The 22,935-nt window shown below is 42.5% G+C and overlaps 1 protein-coding gene and 1 non-coding gene across 8 annotated transcripts in view; one reads left to right on the top strand and one right to left on the bottom strand.

The window, feature by feature from the left end:
- Window positions 1-22,935, top strand: part of MICU1 (mitochondrial calcium uptake 1) — a 264,855-nt gene that overhangs the window by 215,992 nt on the left and 25,928 nt on the right. For all 7 annotated transcript variants that reach the window (XM_031652265.1, XM_031652264.1, XM_017962952.2 and 4 more), the window contains one exon: window positions 8,613-8,721. In XM_031652265.1, the coding sequence (XP_031508125.1) occupies window positions 8,613-8,721 (109 nt within the window). The remainder of the gene's footprint in view (window positions 1-8,612; window positions 8,722-22,935) is intronic.
- Window positions 22,056-22,161, bottom strand: LOC116269553. The gene has a single exon (XR_004177179.1). It is a non-coding gene; the product is annotated as a U6 spliceosomal RNA (small nuclear RNA).

The following is a 22,935-nucleotide window of genomic DNA, read 5'->3' as shown; positions in this document are numbered from 1 at the left end:
ATAGCTAGAAAGGTAAGTTATGGAAGCAGATGGTGGAGGACCGTAAATCCCAGGCTAAAGAAGTTTGGGGGTTTATCCAGTTGATAGTAGGAAATCATGGACATGTTGTGAGTGGAAGAGATGAAGATATGAAGAAAGTGATGTTTCAGAAAGATTAGATACTTGTAGAAATATAAGTAATAGAAATGGTATAATTTCCCCTGCTCCCAGGCAACAGTTGAAGAAAAGTCTGGGGTTTGCAATAGGAAGATGCTTTATTAGAGCAAGACAGGCATAGTAATACCTCTGAAAGGTACCCAAGAAATAAGTAACATGGACCACATGTAGGACAGCGTTCAGAAAGAATTGCTTTGTACTTGGTATAAAAATATTAATTAAAATTGTTTTAAAACTAGGCAGGAGAGGCCGGGCGCAGTGGCTCACGCCTGTAATCCCAGCACTTTGGGAGGCCAACGTAGGTGGATCACCTGAGGTCAGGAGTTCAAGACCAGCCTGGCCAACATGACGAAAGCACATCTCTACTAAAAATACAAAAAATTAACCAGCCATGGTGGCAGGTGCCTGTATTCCCAGCTACTTGGGAGGCTAAGGCAGGAGAATTGCTTGAACCTGGGAGGCGAAGGTTGCAGTGAACCAAGATTGCTCCATTGCACTCCAGCCTAGACAACAGAGTGAGACTCTGTCTCAAAAAAAAAAAAAAAGCTAAGCAGGAGATTGAGCAGAGGATACATGACAAGATTGTTGAGAGGCATGGGGTATAAGGAAGGAAGGAGACTGTTTTCTTCAGTGGGCCACAGGCAGAACTTGGGCAATTAGATTGGCTCCTGGTAGATGGATTTGCTATGACTGATTAAAAGGCAGGATGAGGGAATCATCCATTACAGTGTGTTTGCACTCATCATGGCCTGTCAGCACTAGATATCTCGCTTTACAGCTGACTCCAAAGGAAGCTACATTTTCCTTTTCTCATCTACACTGACTGCTTTGTATTTTTTAACAACTTTTTTCGAGGTATAATTTATATACCTTAAGTTACCCATTTTAACTGTACAATTCAGTGATTTTTTAGTAATTTTAGTGATTTTTAGTAAATTTGCAGTAAATTTAGTAAAATTGCAGTGAAATTATGCAATTATCACTGCCATTCAGTTTTAGAACATTTCCATCACACCAAAAAGATCCCTCTTGCTAGCTTTCAGTCATTTCTACCTAGCCCCAGGCAATTACTCATTTCTACCCTAGCCCCAGACAACTATAAAACGGCTTTCAGTCTCTATAGACTTGCATTTACTGGACATTTCATATAAATGCAATAATATAATAAGATAGTCTTTTGTGTCTGGCTTCTTTTACTTAGCACAATATTTTTAAAGTTTATATAGATGCTTATATTAATCGTTTATTATTTTATATTGCAGAAGAGTAAATGGCATTTTATTGCTTAGATAAATTTTATTTATCCATTCACATTTGGATTGTTTCCAGTTTTGGGCTATTAGGAATAATGCTGCTGTGAACATTGCATAGAAGTCATCCTGCAGACCTGTGTTTTCATTTTTGTTGAAGATTCCTAGGAGTGAAGTAGCTGGGTTATATGGTAAATTTAATTTTTTGAGAAACTGCTAAACCGTTTTCCAAAGTGGCGGAACCATTTTACATTTCCACGTGAATGTACAAGAGTTCCAGTTTCTCCACACCCTCATCAACACCTGTTATTGTCTGTCTTCTTTCTTACAGTCATTCTGATAGGTGTGTAGTGGTATATCATTGTGATTTTAATTTGTATTTTCCTAATGGTGCTAAGCATTGTTTCGTGTACTTATTAGCCTTTCACTTGTCTTGTTTGGTAAACTGTCTATTCACATCTTTTTAAAATCAGGTTGTTGGACTTCCCATATATTGAGTTATAATAGTTGTTTATATAATTCTGGATACAAGTCCTTTTTTTTTTTTTTATTTTTTTGAGACAGGATCTCCCTCTGTCGCCCAGGCTAGAGTGCAGTGGCGCAATCTTAGCTCACTTGAACCTCTGCCTCCCAGGTTCGAGCAGTTCTCCTGCCTCAGCCTCCTGAGTCACTGGGATTACCAGGCGCCCGCCACTACAGCCTGGCTAATTTTTGTATTTTTAGTAGAGACGGGATTTCACCGTATTGGTTAGGCTGGTCTCGAACACCCTACCTGAGGTGATCCACCTGCTTTGGTGTCCCAAAGTGCTGGGATTACAGGTGTGAGCCACTGTGCCTGACCTGGATTCAAGTCCTTTATCAAATATATGATTTTCAAGTATTTTCTCCTAGCTTGTGATTTTTCTGTTTTCTCATTATTTTGAAGCCCAAATTTTTTAAATTTTGATGAAGTCTAACCAATCAGTTTTTTTTCCTTTATGGATTGTGCTTTGGGTGTCATCTAAGAACTCTTGCCTTAGTCAGGGTCATGAAGATTTTCTCCTGTGTGTGTGTGGTTTTTTTTTGGTTTTTTTTTTTTTTTTTTTTGAGACGGAGTCTCGCTCTGTCGCCCAGGCTGGAGTGCAGTGGCCAGATCGCAGCTCACTGCAAGCTCCGCCTCCCAGGTTTACGCCATTCTCCTGCCTCAGCCTCCCGAGTAGCTGGGACTACAGGCGCCCGCCACCTCGCCCGGCTAGTTTTTTGTAATTTTTAGTAGAGATGGGGTTTCACCATGTTAGCCAGGATGGTCTTGATCTCCTGACCTCGTGATCCGCCCGTCTCGGCCTCCCAAAGTGCTGGGATTATCCTATGTGTTTTTTTGTTTTTGTTTTTTTTTTGTTTTTGTTTTGAGACAGAGTTTCACTGTTGCCCAGGCTGGAATGCAGTGGCATGATCTTGGCTCACTACAACCTCCACCTCCTGGGTTCACGCAATTCTCATTCCTCAGCCTCCTGAGTAGCTGGGACTACAGGTGCGTACCACCATGGCTGGCTAATTTTTGTATTTTTAGTAGAGACAGGGTTTTGCCATGTTGGCCAGCTGATCTCAAACTTCTGGGCTCAAGTGATCTGCCCACCTTGGCCTCCCAAAGTGCTGGGATTACAGGCCAGCACTTTGGGCTGAGCCACTGTGCTCAGCATCTCCTGTGTTTTCTTCTAAAAGTTTTATCCACTGCTTTTTTTTTTTTGGAGACAGAGTTTTGCTCATGTCACCCGGGCTGGAGTACAATGGTGCGATCTTGGCTCACTCCTACCTTTGCCTCCCAGGTTCAAGCAATTCCCCTGCCTCAGCCTCCTGAATAGCTGGGATTACAGGCGTGCACCACCATGCCCAGATAATTTTGTATTTTTAGTAGAGACAGGGTTTCACCATGTTTGGCCAGGCTGGTCCCGAACTCCTGACCTCAGGTGATCCACCTGCCTCGACCTCCCAAAGTGCTGGGATTACAGGCGTGAGCCACCACACCCGGCCCTGCTTTTAGTTTTGAGAGACAATTCTATTTACTTGCTTAACGACTTCCTAATGTTAAATTAATTTTTAAACATCCTAAAGAAATATATCTATTGTCTACAAACTATTATTAATCTTATCTTCTTTTTATAGTCACCTAGAGCCCGGTTTTATATAAGTCCATCTTTCCAAAGGTAAATAGATAACCAGTTTGTTGAACAGTTAGTCACAGTAACTCCTCTAAGAGGCAGTTCCTTTTGACTATTATGTCTGCAGTTCTAGTCACCTGCCAATAGATTGTTTCATAAGCTGTAGCCTTCATGTCCAAACAACTCAATTTGCAATAAGCATATCCTTTCACTTTCCATCTTACCAGCCATAAAGCTCATGTTATAGTCTTACTGTAGCTTTTTTCTAATAGCCCTCTGGATTTTTACTATAGTAGTTACCAAAAAAATAAGAATTTTGTGACTGACATCATCTTTTCTTTAAGGAGGTCTATCTAAATAGTAAGCTCCATAAAATCAAGGCCTGTGTCCAATGCAATTTCCCTCACTGTTCTTGGCATAATGCTAAGTGATTAGTAAGTGCTCAATAAAATTTTTTATTATATCTTTATGATAAAAGTATAGTGTTGTATATTTAGATTTAATAGTTATATAATGTGATTTGCAGCCCACTCTTTTTCTAAATCACCAAATGAATAGCCATTCAGTTTAGGTTGTTCTCTCTCTCTCTCTCTCTCTGTCCTCATAGAATTCACAGCATAAGCACTCCGGTCTTGAGCTGTAGTATTTGAGGTTTCACAGGGTTTGTTAGAAACTAACAAACAGGCCGGGCGCGGTGGCTCACGCCTGTAATCCCAGCACTCAGGGAGGCCGAGACAGGCGGATCACAAGGTCAGGAGATCGAGACCATCCTGGCTAACACAGTGAAACCCCGTCTCTACTAAAAATACAAAAACTTAGCCGGGCGAGGTGGCAGGCGCCTGTAGTCCCAGCTACTTGGGAGGCTGAGGCAGGAGAATGGCGTGAACCCGGGAGGCGGAGCTTGCCGTGAGCGGAGATCACGCCACTGCACTCCAGCCTGGGTGACTGAGCGAGACTCTGTCTCAAAAAAAAAAAAAAAAGAAACTAACAAACATTAGAGGTTGTTGATCATCAGAGTGGGAGACATTTCTTCTACCTTGCCCTAACTGTTTCAGGACCTTTATGTTAACCTTTTAGCCTCAAATACCCTTTCAATAACTTAGTCCCATAACTCTCCAACTCCTACAGGAGTTTATACCTTAATAAGAAAAGTAAAAGAGCTTTAGCATGTTGTGTATGAATGTGTGTTGTGTGTGGTAAAATACACATCTATTTCCGGAACCCGTTCATCTTCCCAAACCAGAACTCCTTACCATTGAATAATTAAATAATAGCTCCTCATTCTCCCTCTCCCAGCTGCTTACAACCACCATCTTTGACTACTCTCAGTACCTCGTATTAGTGCAGTCACATAGTACTGTCTTTTGTCCTTTGTGGCTAGTGTATTTCACTTGGCATAATGTTTTCAAGGCCCATCATCCTGTAGCTTGTGTCAGAATCTTCTTCCTTTTAAAGGCTAGACGATATTCCATTGTGCGTATGCGCCGCGTTGTTTATCCATTCATCCGTCGGTAGACTTTTGGGTTGCTTCCACCTTTATGTGTCTTTTGATGGAAGGGAAAGGAAGATTATTAATGTGTCCATCCACAAGCAATGATATTGTACAACCTGTACTTCTAATCCTATGGAATTGTCCTCTAAATTTGATTCTACCTAGTGCCTGCATTAAATAGCATACTATGGCATCCATAATGAGACCTAACTCTGGGTGCTCTAAGGCAAAGCCAAGAGAGTGACCTCAAATTAGGGAAAAAGCATATAATATAGGCCTTCTAGCCCACTACCAAAAATTACAGCACTTGGTACATAGTAGGTACTCTATAAATGTTTGTTTTTTGTTTTTTCGTTGTTTTGTTTTGTTTTGAGATGGAGTTTCACTCTTGTTGCCCAGGGTGGAGTGCAATGGCACAGTCTCGACTCACTGCAGCCTCCATCTCCCATGCTCACCTCTCCTGCCTCAGCCTCCCAAGTAGCTGGAATTGCAGGCATGTACCACCACACCCAGCTAATTTTTTTGTATTTTTAGTAGAGATAGGATTTCTCCATGTTAGTCAGGCTGATCTCGAACTTCCAACCTCAGGTGATCTGCCCGCCTCGGCCTCCCAGAGTGCTGGGATTACAGGTGTGAGCCACCACACCCGGCCGGTACTCTATAAATGTTTGAATAAATGCTAAGTACAGATGAACCACTGTTCATAATTGACAAAAATTGGAAACAGCCCAAATAGAATGAATAAACAAATCGTGGTATATTCACACAATGAAATACTTTATAGCAATAAAAATTGATGAACTACAGATACACACAAAAACATGAACAAATCTTAAAGAGAGAAGCATATATAACAGAATGCCTACTCCATGATTCCATTTATGCTGTTCCACAGTAGATAAAATTAAGCAATGGTTTTTGTAAATATGCTATTTACTTATAAAAATGCTATTTTTAAAAAAGCAAGGAAATGAATTCCCTAAAAGTCAGAATAGTGGTTATTGTCAGTAGGGGTTGGGCAGGGGCTGGAGTTTATGATTAGGAAGGGGCATGTTGTGGGGAGAGAGGAGGCTTCTGAGATGCTGATAATAGTCTGTGCCTTGACCTAAATGAAGGTTCTATGGGTGTTCACTTTCATCAGTTTGATAAGTTGTACATTTATGTTTTATGTGCCTTTCTATATAGTCATCATATTCCACAATAAAGTTTTTTAAGTTCTATGATTCTAAGGGAAAAAAAAAAATAAAAGATCATGTGACATAATCATACAGTCTTTTTTATTGTGTTTTGTTTTTGAGACAGCGTCTAGCCCTGTCACCCAGGCTGGAGTGCTGTGGCATGATCTCAGCTCCCTGCAACCTCTGCCTCCCAGGCTCAAGCGATCCTCCCACCTCAGCCTCCCAAATAGCTGGTCCTACAGGCACACGACACCACACTCACTAACATTTTTTGTATTTTTTGTAAAGATGAGGTTTCGCCATGTTGCCCAGACTGGTCACTGAGCTCAAGCGATTCTCCTGCCTTGGCCTCCCAAAGTGCTGGAATTACAGGCATGAATCATGCACCCAGCCTCATACAGTCTTTTAGCTTTCAGTTTGATGAGATGAGAAACATACAATTGACCCAGTTTGGAGAGTACCAGGAAAGAACTGTAGATTGTATTAAGATTTGCTTATTACTGAGTTCCTGATGTGAGTTCCTGGGCTCTGCAGTTTGGGAAAATGAAAATTGCAAGAGGAGCAGCACTAAGTAGAAGCCAGTCTACATCTGCAGCCCTTTAAGGACCTGATGCTTCATTAAAAGCCATTAACATCAGTGTCTGGGACATCTAGGACATTTCCCAGTGTTTTCCTTTCTTAGAAACTGCATTTATTTCTATCACAGCATGATGCGTGGGAAGCGGGGAAAAGGCAAATAGGACGAATCTTCCTCCCAATAAAAGAATTCCCAGGCCGGGCGCGGTGGCTCAAGCCTGTAATCCCAGCACTTTGGGAGGCCGAGACGGGCGGATCACGAGGTCAGGAGATCGAGACCATCCTGGCTAACACGGTGAAACCCCGTCTCTACTGAAAAATACAAAAAACTAGCCGGGTGAGGTGGCAGACGCCTGTAGTCCCAGCTACTCGGGAGGCTGAGGCGGGAGAATGGTGGAGACCCAGGAGGCAGAGCTTGCAGTGAGCTGAGATCCGGCCACTGCACTCTAGCCAGGGCGACAGAGCAAGACTCCCGTCTCAAAAAAAAAAAAAAAAAAAGAATTCCCAGTAGCCCCTATTTCTATAACTACTTTTTCTCGATCCATCATAGAAGGTAGAATTAGAGATCAGCAAGTCTTTGAACAGCTTTTGAAAAAAAGTCGTCATTCACAGAATATCATTAGATTAAAGTTAAGTGGCAAATTACTTTGTGAGTAGCTTTTAATTTGAGATAATGAACAGCTTCCCCATTACTTGGGTTTTGCTAAATACCAACACCCTTCCCCTGCGTATCACTGACTTTGGTGATTCTTTAATTAGCTTAAGCCTCAAAAAGCTTAGCTGGCCTGTGAGCAGACTATTAAACTGGAAGTCCTGACTCTGATTTTACTTCTTAAGATGTATAACAGGTCAAGTAGCTATAGCCCAATTAGGAAGTGTCATAATTGATAGTGTGTCTAATTGGAGAGCATAGTTAGAAATATTTTCATTAGGCCAGGTGCAGTGGCTCAGACCTGTAATCTCAGCACTTTGGGAGGCTGAGGTGGGTGAATCACCTGAGGTCAGGAGTTCAAGGCCAGTCTGGCCAACATGATGAAACCCTGTTTCTACTAAAAATATAAAAATTAACTGGGCATGGTGGTACGCACCTGTAATCCTAGCTACTCGGGAGGCTGAGGTAGAAGAATTGCTTCAACCTGGGAGGCAGAGGTTGCAGTGAGCCGAGATCATGCCATTGCCCTCCAGCCTGGGCGACAGAGCAAAACTCTGTCTCAAAAAAAGAAAAAAAGAAATATTTTCATTAAGATACTCAGCCATCGGCCGGGCGCGGTGGCTCAAGCCTGTAATCCCAGCACTTTGGGAGGCCGAGACGGGCGGATCACGAGGTCAGGAGATCGAGACCATCCTGGCTAACACAGTGAAACCCCGTCTCTACTAAAAATACAAAAACTTAGCCGGGCGAGGTGGCAGGCGCCTGTAGTCCCAGCTACTCGGGAGGCTGAGGCAGGAGAATGGCGTGAACCCGGGAGGCGGAGCTTGCAGTGAGCTGAGATCCGGCCACTGCACTCCAGCCTGGGTGACAGAGCGAGACTCCGTCTCAAAAAAAAAAAAAAAAAAAAAAGACACTCAGCCATCACTGTAAGCAGCTTTGAGATTTTACATGTGAAAGGGAAGCAGCTAGCCAGTTTGCCTTTCTCAGGGTAGAATTCAAGAGGTTTGTTCCCCTGCTATTTAAGAGTTTGACATTCCTTGACTAATTTATTCCATTTCTGTTCCAGACATGAGCATAAAGTTCTGATTTGCAGACGTGAATCACACCTGTGCATATTGTGCTGCTTTTTGTTATAGGTCCTGCCTTACCTTGCTGTCTTTCCTCTTTCAGGGTCTGACATTTCAGGAGGTGGAGAACTTCTTTACTTTCCTAAAGAACATTAATGATGTGGACACTGCACTGAGTTTTTACCATATGGCTGGAGCATCTCTTGATAAAGGTAATGAAACTCAAAAGGTGTTTTTTGGAAGGTATGAACATTGGATCTGTAATCTCTCAGGTGACTGCCCCTCCTGAACAGTAAAAGGTAAGTTTTTCTTGGCATCCTTGAAATGTGTTTTGATTTGTTGACATTGTATGAGCTTTGCATTTCACCCTGAGATGCCAAGTTCAGTGAATATATTTTCTTGTGCTAAGGCTGTAGTCTGGGCAGGTGCCCATCTTTAAATGACTAACCTTGAAAATAAGCATCTAAGCTAAGGCACAGGGCATGAAGCTGCAGAACTTCCCCCATCTGAGCCAGAGTCATTATATATACAGTGTGAAGCTAAAGTCACTATACAATTTAAGTTACATCTTTGATGAGAAGGAATGCTTTAGTTTATTTCTTATATTAAGACTTTTTTTTAAGATAATATGACTCTGAGAATAGCACCCCCGCTCCTTTGGCTTACTTCATAGAAATTCAGTTACAGTTTGTACAGGCAACGTGAGAGCACAGAGGAATTGAAAGCACAATTTTTCCCCCAACGTTTCATTATGAAAATTTTTAAACATTCAGAACAGTTGAAATAATTATTTAAATAACATCCACATATTCAGCTCAGTTGACATTTTGCTATATTTGCTTGATCGGATGACTGTGCATATTTTCATCTCTCTAAGTAATCATCGATCTTATTTGACATGTTCAAAGTAAGTTGCAGACGTAAGTATACTTCACTCCCAATTACTTCAGTATGAATATTAACTAAAGTTCAAGATTCATTTAAAGTTCTTTCAGGCCCCTTCAGTTTTTGCCCCCACTCACCAAGAGGCAACCTTTGTACTGTATAGTTTTCCACCATAGATTAGCTTTGCATTTTCTAGAACTCCATACAATGGAATTATATAAATGTACACTCCTTCTAAGGTTTCACTCAATGTTTTTGAGATCCATCTCCGTCGTGTGTCAGTAGTTTAATCCTTTCTTATGATGAGTAGTAACCCACTGTATGAATATGGTCAGGTGTGGTGGTTCATGCCTGTAATCCGAGCACTTTGGGAGGCTGAGGCAGGCGGATCACCTGAGGTCAGGAGTTCGAGACCAGCCTGGTCAACATGGCAAAACTCCGTCTCTACTGAAAATACAAAAATTAGCCAGGCATGCTGGCGTACGCCTATAGTCCCAGCTGCTCGGGAGGCTGAGGCAGGACAATTGCTTGAATCTGAGAGGCAGAGGTTGCAGTGAACCAAGATTGTGCAGGATTGCTTGAGCCCAGGAGTTTGAGACCAGCCTGGGCAACATAGTCTCTCTCTCTCTCTCTCTTTTTTTTTTTTTTTTTAATAAGGAGTATATGAACATATATGAAAGTCCTGAAATGTCAGCTATTGTAAATGCTGCCAACTTGGTCTTCTTTTTCAAGATTACTTTGGATATTCTAGGTTGTTTGTATTTCCATATAAATTTTAGAATCAGCTTGTCAGTTTCTATGCAAAAAGAAGTGGAATTGTGATTACAGTAACACTGAGTATGTAGATCAATTTGGGAAGAATCAACACCTTAGTAATAATGCATCTTATAATTCATGAGCATAATGTATCTCCCCATTTTTTAAGGTCTCATGTTCTCTCAGCAGTGGTCTTAAAGTTTTATTAATACAGGTCTTGCACATATATTGTCAAAATTTATGCTTAAGTATTTTATGGTTTTTGATCCCATTATAAATGGAATTGGTTTTATTTTATTTTCTGATTGTTTGCTGCTAATATTAAAATATAACTTATTTTTATCTATTAATTTTATATTCTGTAATTTTGCTAAATTCACTTAGTCGTCTTGTAGATTCCTCAGGTTTTTCTGTGTAAATAATCCTTTCATCTTCAAACAGAGATAGTTTCATCTCCTTTTTTAAAAAACATTTATGGCCGGGCGCGGTGGCTCAAGCCTGTAATCCCAGCACTTTGGGAGGCCGAGACGGGTGGATCACGAGGTCAGGAGATCAAGACCATCCTGGCGAACACGGTGAAACCCCGTCTCTACTAAAAAATACAGAAAACTAGCCGGGCGAGATGACGGGCGCCTGTAGTCCCAGCTACTCGGGAGGCTGAGGCAGGAGAATGGCGTGAACCCGGGAGGTGGAGCTTGCAGTGAGCTGAGATCCGGCCACTGCACTCCAGCCTGGGCGGCAGAGCGAGACTCCGTCTCAAAAAAAAAAAAAAAATTTATGGCTTTTTTTTTCTTGCTTTATCGCACTTGCTTACACCACCAGTACAATACTGAATAGAAGTGATGAGAGTGGACATCCTTGGCTTCTTTCTGAACTTTGGAGAAAAGTATTCAATATTGTACCATTAAATTGGATATTAGATTAGATTTTTCATAGTTGCTCATTGTCAGATTAAGAAAATAATATTCTCTTCCTCATTTGAAAAGGGTTTTTGTCATCAATGGCTCTTGTATTTTGTCAGATATTTTCTTTACGTATATTGAAATGATCATATGCCTTTTCTGCTTTATTCTTTTCATATGGTAGATGACATTGACTATTCCTTATCCTGAAATAAACCCAATTTGTAATGATGTGTTAGGTTTTTTAATGTATTACTAGACTTGATTTGCTAACATTTTGTTAAATATCGAGAGATATTGGTCTGTAATTTTATTTTATTTTTTGTAATGTATTTTCAGGTTTATATCAGAGTATTCTATCCTCATAAAATGAGTTAGGGACTGGGCACAGTGGCTCACACCTGTAATCCCAGCACTTTGGGAGGCCAAGGCAGATGGATCACCTGAGGTCAGGAGTTCAAGACCAGGCTGGCCAACATGGTGAAACCCCATCTCTACTAAAAATACAAAAAATTAGCTGGGCATGGTGGCAGGTGCCTGTAATCCCAGCTACTCAGGAGGCTGAGGCAGGAGAATCACTTGAACCTGGGAGGTGGAGGTTGCAGTGAGCTGAGGTCGCGCCATTGCACTCCATTCTGGGCAACAAGGGCAAAACTCTGTCTCTAAATAAATTAATTAATTTAATTAAATAGGCCAGGCATGGTGGCTCATGCCTGTAATATCAACACTTTAGGAGGCCAAGACGGGAAGCTCACCTGAGGTCAGGAGTTCAAGACCAGCCTGGCCAACATGGTGAAACCCCATCTGTAACTAAAAATACAAAAAGTAGCCGGACGTGGTGGCACACGCCTGTAGTCCCAGCTACTCGGGAGGCTGAGGCAGGAGAATCACTTGAACCCGGTAGATGGAGGTTGCAGAGAGCTGAGATCATGCCACTGTACTCCAGACTGAGCAACAGAGCAAGACTCTATCTCAAAAATAAGAATTAAATAAGTAAATAAATAAAATGAGTTAGGGAGTTTTTCCTTCTCTCTTTTCAGAAGTTTCTGTAAGATGAGTGTTGTTTCTTTCTGAGTTGTATTTGACAGAATTCATCAGTGAAACTATCTGGACCTGCCAATTTCTTTCTGAAAAGGTTTTGATAATTTGATTTTTTAAGTAAATATGTAAGGTTTGTGTTTTATGTGAATTTTTTTTTTTTTTTTTGAGACAGAGTTTCGCTCTTTTTGCCCAGGCTAGAGTGCAATGGTGCGATCTCGGCTCACCACAACCTCTGCCTCCCGGGTTCAAGCGATTCTCCTGCCTCAGCCTCCCGAGTAGCTGGGATTACAGGCATGCGCCACCATGCCTGGCTAATTTTGTATTTTTAGTAGAGACAGGGTGTCTCCGTGTTGGTCAGGCTGGTCTTGAACTCCCGACCTCGGGTGATCTACCTGCCTTGGCCTCCCAAAGTGCTGGGATTACAGGCATGAGCCACTGCACCAGGCTATATGAATTTTAAGTTATATTTTTGAAGAATTTGCCCATGTCATCTATGTTATTGAATTTATTGACATGAAGTTTTTCATAATATTCCATTATTATCCCTTTGATGTCTGTAGAATCTGAAATCCCCTTTTACTCCTACTGTTGGCAAATTATGACTTCTCTTTCTTTTTTAAAAAACTATTTCTTACTCAGTCTACCTAGGGGTTTAGCAATTTTGTTAATCTTTTCAAAGAACCAATTTTCAACTTTGTTAATTTTCTCTATGGTTTGTTGCCTACTGAGTTGATTTCTTCTCATACCTTTTTTACTTATTCGTTCTACTTATTTTCAGTATATGTTATTTTATTTTTCTTTTTTTTTTTTTTTTTTTTTTTTTTTTTTTTTTTTTTTTTTTTTTTGAGACGGAGTCTCACTGTGTCTCCCAGGCTGGAGTGCAGTGGCGCGATCTCGGCTCACTGCAAGCTCCGCCCCCCGGGTTCACGCCATTCTCCCGCCTCAGCCTCCCAAGTAGCTGGGACTACAGGCGCCCGCTACCGCGCCCGGCTAGTTTTTTGTATTTTTAGTAGAGACGGGGTTTCACCATGTTAGCCAGGATAGTCTCGATCTCCTGACCTTGTGATCCACCCGCCTCGGCCTCCCAAAGTGCTGGGATTACAGGCTTGAGCCACCGCGCCCGGCCATTTTTCTTTTTCTATGCTTTTTAAGACGGAACCTTACTTACCTTTTCTAAGATAAGCTTGTGAAGCTATACATTTCCCTATAAGCACTGCTTTAGTCTGGGCGTGGTGGCTCACAGCTGCAATTCCATCACTTTGTAAGGTGGCTGGATCACTTGAGGCCAGGAGTTCGAGACCAGCCTGGCCAACAGGGTGAAACTGCATCTCTACTAAAAATACAAAAACTAGCCAGGCATGGTGGCATGCACCTGTAATCCCAGCTACTGGGGAGGCTGAGGCAGGAGAATTGCTAGAACCCAGGAGGCAGAGGTTACGGTGAGCTGAAATCTCACCACTGTACTCCATCTTGGGAGACAGAGGAAGGCTCTGTCTCCAAAAAAACAACAAAAAAAACACATAACCAAAAAATAAAAAACACACACACTGCTTTGTCTACTTTTCACAGTTTTGGTATGTGGTTTTTTTTACATCATCCTGTTCAAAATATCTTCGATTTATTAGGTAAACTCATGGACTATTTAAAAGTATGTTTTTTAACTTACAAATATTTTGGGTTTGGCTGCATGTGGTGGCTCACACCTATAATCCCAACACTTTGGTAGGTCAAAGCAGGAGGATCACTTGAGGCCAGGAGTTCAAAGCCAGCCTGGGCAACATAGCAAGACCTTGTCGCTAAAAAAAATTAAACATTAATTCAAAGTAACTTTTTGTTTGCTTTTGAGACAGAGTTTCACTCTGTCGCCCAGGCTGGAGTGCAGTGGCGTGATCTCAGCTCACTGCAACCTCCGCCTCCTGGATTCAAGCAGTTCTCTGCCTCAGCCTCCCAAAAGCTGGGATTACGGGCACCCACCATCACACCCGGCTAATTTATTTTTAGTAGAGACAGGGTTTCACCATCTTGGCCAGGGTGGTCTTGAACTCCTGACCTCATGATCCACCCACCACGGCCTCCCAAAGTGCTGGGATTACAGGTGTGAGCCACCACTCCTGGCCCCAGCTCAAGTTTTTATGTAGTATCACCATCAATCTAAAAAACTTCCTTTCTTTCTTTCTTTCTCTTTCTTTCTTTCTTTCTTTCTTTCTCTCTCTCTTTCTCTCTCTCTTTCTCTCTTTCTCTCACAGGCACCTTGGCTCAAAGTGGTGCCATCTTGGCTCACTGCAGCCTCCATATCCCAGGCTCAAGCAGTCCTCCCACATCAGCTCCTGGTTAGCTGGGACCACAGGCACATGCCACCACACCTAGCAAATTTTTTTTTATTTTTTGTAGATAGTTTCACCATGTTGCCCAGGTTGGTCTCGAACTGCTGGGCTCAAGCAGTCTGTCTATCAGCCTCCCACAGTGGCTAGGATTACAGGCATGAGCCACCATGCCCAGCCGAACTTCCTTTATCATTTCCTGTAGTGCAGATCTGCTAGCAATGAATTATTTTAGTTTTTGGGTTATCTAAAAATGTGTTTATTTCACTGTTGATGACCACAATGTTTGATTTTTCAGTCTCTCCAAAGCACTAAGATTTTATCCATAGTCTTTTTTAGTATACCTAGAGTTTATTTGGGTCAAGTTTGAAGACTACAATCCAGTAGCATAGATTTAAGTTGCCCTGAATAAACACTCCAATTAGCAGCAGTTACAAGTGGGTTTTTTAGGAAGAGATAGTTTCTAATTTGTTTACTAAGAATTTACATTAAAATAACATAAGCTATTGATTGTGTATACATTGTTCTTTGTATCACAGATTCCAGGAACATGAAACGAACAGGTAAGGCAGCTAGTCAGGAACAAAATGCCTTTAAACAATTGTACCTGGCCATGGAATCGGGGACAGAGTTGTGACTGAAGTCCCATACTCCTGTCTCTGGGCTTGATAAATTGTGCACACCTCACATACCTGAGGCTGTTCTGAATATGTTTCTTTTCCCATTCCCCCACTTTTTTTTTTTTTTTTTATCAGAAATCTTCCCATGGAAGCATTGATCAATCTCAGCTTAGATGAGACTGATAGACATTCTTCATCCCTGGCACTGGGAAGGCTCATTCCCAGATGGTCTTGTCCTGCTTGGGACTGGGGAAGATATAGAACAATCTTGCTTGTTCAACTTTTTTTTTAGCAGATTCCTTAAGATTTTCTAATACAAGATCATGGTTCTCACTTATATATGGAATCTAAATAAAGTTGAACTCATACAAGCAGAAAGTAGAATGCTAGTCCCCAGGGGCTACAGGAGTCAGGGAAATGGGGAGTTATTTTGTTCAAAGGGTGCAAAGTTTCAGTTATGCAGGATGAAATAGTTCTAGAGAGTTAGTTTACACTATGGTGACTATAATTAGTAATCCTATTGTACACTTGAAATTTGCTAAGATCTTAAGAGTTTCTTATAATATACATACACAAAAAGGTAACTATGTGAAGTGATGGAATTGTTTTGTTTTTGTTTTTGTTTTTTTGAGACAGGGTCTCATTCTGTTGCCCAGGCTGGAGTGCAGTGGTACAATCTCTGCTCACTGCAACCTTCACCTTCCAGGTTCAAACGATTCTCTTGCCCCAGCCTCCCATGTAGCTGGGACTACAGTCGCACACCACCACACCTGGCTAATGTTTGTATTTTTAGTAGGATGGGGTTTCGCCATGTTGGCCAGGCTGGTCTCAAACTCCTGACCCCAAGTGATCTGCCCAACTCAGCCTCCCAAAGTACTGGGATTACAGGCGTGAGCCACCGCACCTGGCCTGAAGTGATGGAAGTGTTAATTAGCTTGATTGTGGTCATTATTTCACAGTATATACATATGTCAACACATCACGTTGGATACTTTAAATATATACAATTTGTATTTGTCAATTACACCTCAGTAAAGCCAGGAAAAAATATAAGATCATTCCATCTGCAGATAGAGATGATTTACTTCTTCCTTTCTCCTCTGAATGCCTTTTATTTCATTTTATTGATCCACATAACTTCTTAAAATAGCATCTGTTTGTTTAAATTAGTACTTCCAAGCTGGGCTCAGTGGCATACACCTATAGTCCCAGCTACTCAGGAGGCTGAGGCAGGAGGATCTCTTGAGCCCAGGAGTGGTTTAAGGCCAGTCTGGGCGACCTAGCAAGACCTCATCTCTAATAATAATAATAATAGCATTTCCACTGATCTTTGAAGAATCTTTTGAAAAACAAGTTAATGATATCATGTAGGGGGGGGTGTGTGTGTGTGTGCCTGTGTGTGTGTGTGTGTGTGTGTGTCTGTGTGTGTCTGTGTCTGTGTGTCTGTGTGTGTGTGTGTGTGTGTGTGTGTGTGTGTAGCACTGCCTGATCATTTCTCCAGAATAGCTTTGGTTTTACTGCTGTTTCACAAAACAAGATTTGACAGCATCTGCAAATCTAAAGATACAAGATTTGAAGTCTTTATTATTTTTTGAGATGGAGTTTCACTCTTGTTGCCCAGACTGTAGTGCAATGGCAGATTTTGCTCATTGCAACCTCCGCCTCCCAGGTTCAAGCGATTCTCCTGCCTCAGCCTCCCGAGTAGCTGGGATTACAGGCACCCGCCACCATGCCCAGCTGATTTTTGTATTTTTAGTAGAGATGGGGTTTCACTATATTGGCCAGGCTGGTCTCTAACTCCTGACCTCAGGCAATCCACCCGCCTCAGCCTCCCAAAGTGCTGGGATTACAGGCACCGCGCCCGGCTGCTTCACTTGTTTCTTTTATCTGTTTAACTTTGGATTCCCCAAGTGTATGGTAATAGATATCTAGGAGAAGTTAGCTTAGAATCCTACCAAGTAAACTGGGCGCGGTGGCTCACGCCTGTAATCCCAGCACTTTGGGAGGCCAAGGCGGGCGGATCACAAGGTGAGGAGATTGAGACCATCCTGGCTAATACAGTGAAATCCTGTCTCTACTAAAAATACAAAAAATTAGCCAGGCGTGGTGGCAGGCGCCTATAATCCCAGATACTCGGAAGCTGAGGCAGAGGAATTGCTTGAACCCAGGAGGCAGAGCTTGCAGTGAGCCAAGATCGCACCAGTGCAATCCAGCCTGAGCAACAGAGTGAGACTCCATCTCAATCAATCAATTGATAATTGAAGAGCTTGCAGTGAGCCAAGATCACGCCACTGCACTCCAGCCTGGTGTGTGGTAGTTCTGTTTTTAATTTTTTGAGACTCCATCTCAAAAAAAAAAAAAAAAGAATCATGCCAAGTAACAGGGAGAAGCCACATGTGTTTGTTTCCCAGGGCTGCCATTACAAATTACCATAAACTTGGTGATTTAAAACAGCAGAAATGGCCAGGTGGAGTGGCTCATGCCTGTAATCCCAGCACTTTGGGAGGCCAAGGTGGGTGGATCACCTGAGGTCAAGAGTTCGAAACCAGCCTGGCCAACATGGTGAAACCCCATCTCTATTAAAAATACAAAAATTAGCCGGGTGTGGTGGCGGACACCCGTAATCCCAGCTACTCAGGAGACTGAGGCAGGAGAATCCCTTGAACCCAGGAGGCAGAGGTTGCAGTGAGCCGAGATCAAGCCATTGCACTCCAGCCTGGGCAACAGAGTGAGACTCCATCTCGAACAATCAATCAATCAACAGAAATATATTCTCTCGCAATTCTAAAGGCCCAAAATCAGAAATTAAGATGTTGGCAGGGCCACCACCCTCCACAGACTCTAGAGAAGATGCCTTCCTTGCCTCTGCCAGCTTCTGGTGTCTCTAGGTGTTCCTTGGCTTGTGGCTACATGACTCCAGTCTGTGCCTCTGTCTTCATGTGGCTATCACCTCCTTCTCACTGTGTCCTTCTTTCTTCTGTCATTGGACTTAGAGCCCAGCTGGATAATCTAGGATGATCTCATCTCAAGGACCTTAATTATATCTGCAAAGACCTTGTTTCCAACAAGGTCACATTCATAGGTTCTGAGGACTAAGATGTAGATATATCTTTTTGGGGGCCACCACTTAACCCACTAGAGCAACCAAGAATTAAAAATTACCCATATGAGGCTGGGCCCCTGTAATCCCAGAACTTTGGGAGGCCAAGGCAGGTGGATCACTTGAGGTCAGGAGTTCAAAACCAGCCTGGCCAACATGGTGAAACCCTGTCTTTCCTAAAAATAGAAAACTTAGCCAGGTGTCATAGCACATACCTGTAATCCCAGCTACTCAGGAGGCTGGGGCAGGAGAATCACTGGAACTCAGGAGGCAGAGGTTGCAGTGAGCTGAGATCACACCACTGCACTCCAGTCTAGGTGACAGAGCAAGACTCTTTCTCAAAAAAAAAAAAAAAATCACCCATATGTAATCTACAAAAATAAAAGCAAACAAAAAATGTGAATTTAACTGTGACAATACCAACCACTATAATCCTAGCACTTTGGGAGGCCAAGGCAGGAGGATCCCCTGAGACCAGGAGCTCAAGACCAGCGTGGTCAACAGTGAGACCCCATCTCTGTTTTTTAAAATAAACAATAAATGTAAAAAAGAAAAAGAAAATGTATCTATCTGTTTAACAGCCTAATTTTTTTTCTTTTAGAAACCTAACTATCGGCCGGGCGCGGTGGCTCACGCCTGTAATCCCAGCACTTTGGGAGGCCGAGGCGGGCGGATCACGAGGTCAGGAGATCGAGACCATCCTGGCTAACACGGTGAAACCCCGTCTCTACTAAAAATGCAAAAAATTAGCCGGGCGAGGCGGCGGGCGCCTGTAGTCCCAGCTACTCGGGAGGCTGAGGCAGGAGAATGGCGTGAACCCAGGAGGCGGAGCTTGCAGTGAGCCGAGATCGCGCCACTGCACTCCAGCCTGGGCGACTAAGCGAGACTCTGTCTCAAAAAAAAAAAAAAAAAAAAAAAGAAACCTAACTATCTGGCCGGGGGTGGTGGCTCATGGCTATAATCCCAGCACCTTGGGAGGCTGAGGCAGGTGAATCACAAGGTCAGGAGTTCAAGACCATCCTGGCTATTTCGGTGAAACCCCATGTCTACTAAAAATACAAAAAATTAGCCGGGTGTGGTGGCAGGTGCTTGTAGTCCCAGCTACTTGGGAGGCTGAGGCAGGAGAATGGCATGAACTCGGCAGGCGGAGCTTGCAGTGAGCCGAGATTGCACCACTGCACTCCAGCCTGGGCGACAGAGTGAGACTCCATCTCAAAAAATAAAAATAAAAAAGAAAGAAAGAAACCTAACTATCATCTTTACCTGAGTAACGTCAGTTGATCTTTCAAGGGGAAGATTCAAGTGTTACTTCCTCAGAGAGGCCTTACCTGACTACTCAGTATAAATTATAAACAACTATATTGCCTACAGCTTTTTTTTTTTTTTTGAGTCATATGTCTGTCTACAACTTTTACAATTTAAAAAAAAAAAAGGAGTTAACCTAAAACCTTCTGCATTTCACTATTGTAATCAGTTCCTAACTGCACATAATGGGCATGAGCTTGAATTTCCACAAATACGGCTAGTCATATGGGGCAGAGACTACTGACTACAACATTTGGTACATAGATGAGACGTCCTCAGTGAATGTTTTTTGGGATTTTTTTTTTTGAGACGGAGTCTCGTTGTGTCACCCAGGCTGGAGTACAGGGGCATGATCTCAGCTCACTGCAATCTCCACTTCCTGGGTTTAAGCGATTTTCCCACCTCAGCCTACTGAGTAGCTGGGATTACAGGTGCCCGCCACCACACCCGGCTGATTTTTGTATTTTTAGTAGAGACGGGGTTTCATCATGTTAGCCAGGCTGGTCTCAAACTCCTGACCTCAGGTGATCCACCTGCCTCGGCCTCCCAAAGTGCTGGGATTACAGGTGTGAGCCACCATGCCCAGCCAATAGATGTTTATTAATTGAATTATTCTTCAAATATTCAGGAGCTCAAAAAAATAGGCACTATCGACTGGGCACTTTGGCTCACACCTGTAATCCCAGCACTTTGGGAGGCCAAGGTGGGCAGATCTTGAAGTCAGGAGATTGAGACCATCCTGGCCAACATGGTGAAACCCTGTCTCTACTAAAAATACAAAAATTATCTGGACGTGGTGGCAGGTGCCTGTAGTCCCAGCTACTCGGGAGGCTGAGGCGGGAGAATCGCTTGAACCAGGGAGTCGGAGATTGCAGTGAGCCGAGATCGTGCCGCTGCACTCCAGCCTGGTGACAGAGCAAGACTCCATCTCAAAACAAACAACAAAAAAATAGGTACTTTCCTTGATTCCTTACTCTCACTCACACATTTATTTCTTCAATAAATCCTTGACTTTACCTCCAAAACATACCCTGCATCCGCATCCTTTCCTCCCTCTCTCCTACCACAGCCCTCGCCTCTTTACTGGCTGTGGCTTACACAGGGCTGCCTATGCCATGGGCCTTGTATACTCTCTGAGTTCATAAAATATCATTTTCTTCCCAGTTCACTCCACATTGATCTTTTTACATTCCAACTACACTAAACTCACTTAAGGCCTTAGCTATTGGAGTTAGTTAAGGCCTTTGTAGTGGTTCTTTCTACCTCAAGTGCTCTTGCCTGGGATCTCCATGTATTTATTTAGCTCCTTGTAACTCAGGTCTGATATAAATCATTTCCTCGGGAAGACCTTTTCATTCTAAAGTAGTTCCATCATCCTGTATCATATTATCTTTTTTTTATATGGCATTTATCACTCCCTGATATTGTCTCAGGTTTATGTGTTTGCTTATTATCTGTTGCACGTTACTAGAACGCTTATTTGTCTTGCTCATGGATGTATTCCATGTGCCTAGAACAACACCTGGGATAGAGGAGGAACTCAATTATATGATCAACAAATGAATGAGTGAATGAACATACTGATATATCTGAACAAGGCATAAACCTCTACCCTTCTACCCTTCCCAGCAACCCAGCGAACAAACTCCTCATGTTCTGTAACCCCCATCCTTGGACTTGACATATGCTTAACCTTCTTCCGTGTTGTAATTTTTAACTGTTCATGTGTTGAGGTGCGCACAGAAGACTAGCATGCGCTCAGCTAGCCTTTCCAAGTCCTTCCATGCTCCCAGATGTCCCTGTCTCTTACAGGCTCTCCTTGGGCTCTGCCCAGGCCTTTGCTTTTAAACCTCCTTTCTCCTGACCTGGACTAGTGATTTTTTCCATTGGTTTGAGTTCTACATGAATTACAGGCCTCTCCTCCTTGCTCCACAGAACCAAGGAATTTTACTGCTGAGATGAATCTTAGAAAAGAGGAAGAAATGTATAGTGGTTAAGAGCAGAGGCTCTGAAGTCAGACTGCCTGGATTTGAATGTCTTCATCATTTACTAGCTGGGTAGCTTTGAGCAGTTTCTGAACTTAATTTCTGTGTTTATTTTATTTTTATATTTTTTTTATTTTTTTGAGACAGGGTCTCGCTCTGTCACCCAGACTGGAGTGCAGTGGTACGATCTTGGCTCACCGCAACCTCCACTTTCCAGGGTCAAGAGATTCTCCTGCCTCAGCCTCCTGAGTAGCTGGGATTACAGGCACATGCCACCACACCTGGCTAATTTTTGTATTTTTAATAGAGATGGGGTTTCACTATGTTGGCCAGGCTGGTCTTGAACTCCTGACCTCAAATGATCACCCACCTCAGCTTCCCAAAGTGCTGAGATTACAGGCGTGAGCCACCGTGCCAGGCCCTCTGTGTTTTTTTAAATATAGATAAAAATAGTTATCCCTTGGTATCCTCAGGGGTTTGGCTCCAGGACCGCCCACCCCTCCCCCCACACACACAGTTACAAAATCTTTGGGTGCTGAAGTCCCATATATGAAATGGTGGCATAGTATTTTTGTATATAACCTACACATATCTTTCCATATACTTTATTTCTTTATTTTTAAATCATCATCAAAATATGGAACACTTCACGAATTTATGTGTCGTCCTTGCACAAGGGCCACGCTAATCTTCTCCAGATCATTCCGGTTTGAGTATATGTGCTGCCGAATGAGCGCTAGATGCGGGTGACCCTTGAACAGCGCGGGATTAGCTGTTTTCACCCCACACAGTTGAAAATCCTAGGATAACTTTGGACTCCCCAAAAACTTAACTACTAGTAGCCCACTGTTGACCAAAAGCATTACTGATACCATATAGTCAATTAACACATAAACTAGCATCTATATATTTTTTATGAATTCACTACATACCTTTTTCCTAATTTTTTTTTTTTTTTGGTACTTCTATGTTGTGTGGTCCATCTATGAGGTTTTCCAAATTGTCATAAGTCTCCAAAAAGTTTTCCAATGTAATTTATTGAAAAAAAAATCTGCTTGTAAGTGGATCTATGCAGTTCAAACCTGTGCTGTTCCAGGGTCAACTGTACTTTAAATTATCTCAAGATTACGTATAATACCCAATACTATGTAAATGCTATGTAAATAGTTGTTATGCTGTATTTTTAAATTTGTAATAGTTTATTGCTGCGTTGTTACTTTCTACTGGTTTTATTTTCTTAAATTTTATTTTATTCATTTGGTTTTTTTTTTTTTTTTTGAGATGGAGTTTCGCTCTGTTGACCAGGCTGAGCTGGAGTACAGTGGCGTGATCTCGACTCACTGCGACCTCCACCTCCCAGATTCAAGCGATCCTCCTGCCTCAGCCTCCCGAGTAGCTGAGATTACAGGTGCCCACCACCATGCCCAACTAATTTTTGTATTTTTAGTAGAGACAGGGTTTCGCCATGTTGGCCAGGCTGGTCTTGAACTCCTGGCCTCAGGTGATCCACC

This window comes from Papio anubis, chromosome 11 (assembly GCF_008728515.1).
Source record: "Papio anubis isolate 15944 chromosome 11, Panubis1.0, whole genome shotgun sequence".
NCBI lineage: Eukaryota > Metazoa > Chordata > Mammalia > Primates > Cercopithecidae > Papio > Papio anubis.
This window is presented reverse-complemented; position numbering and strand designations above follow the sequence as displayed.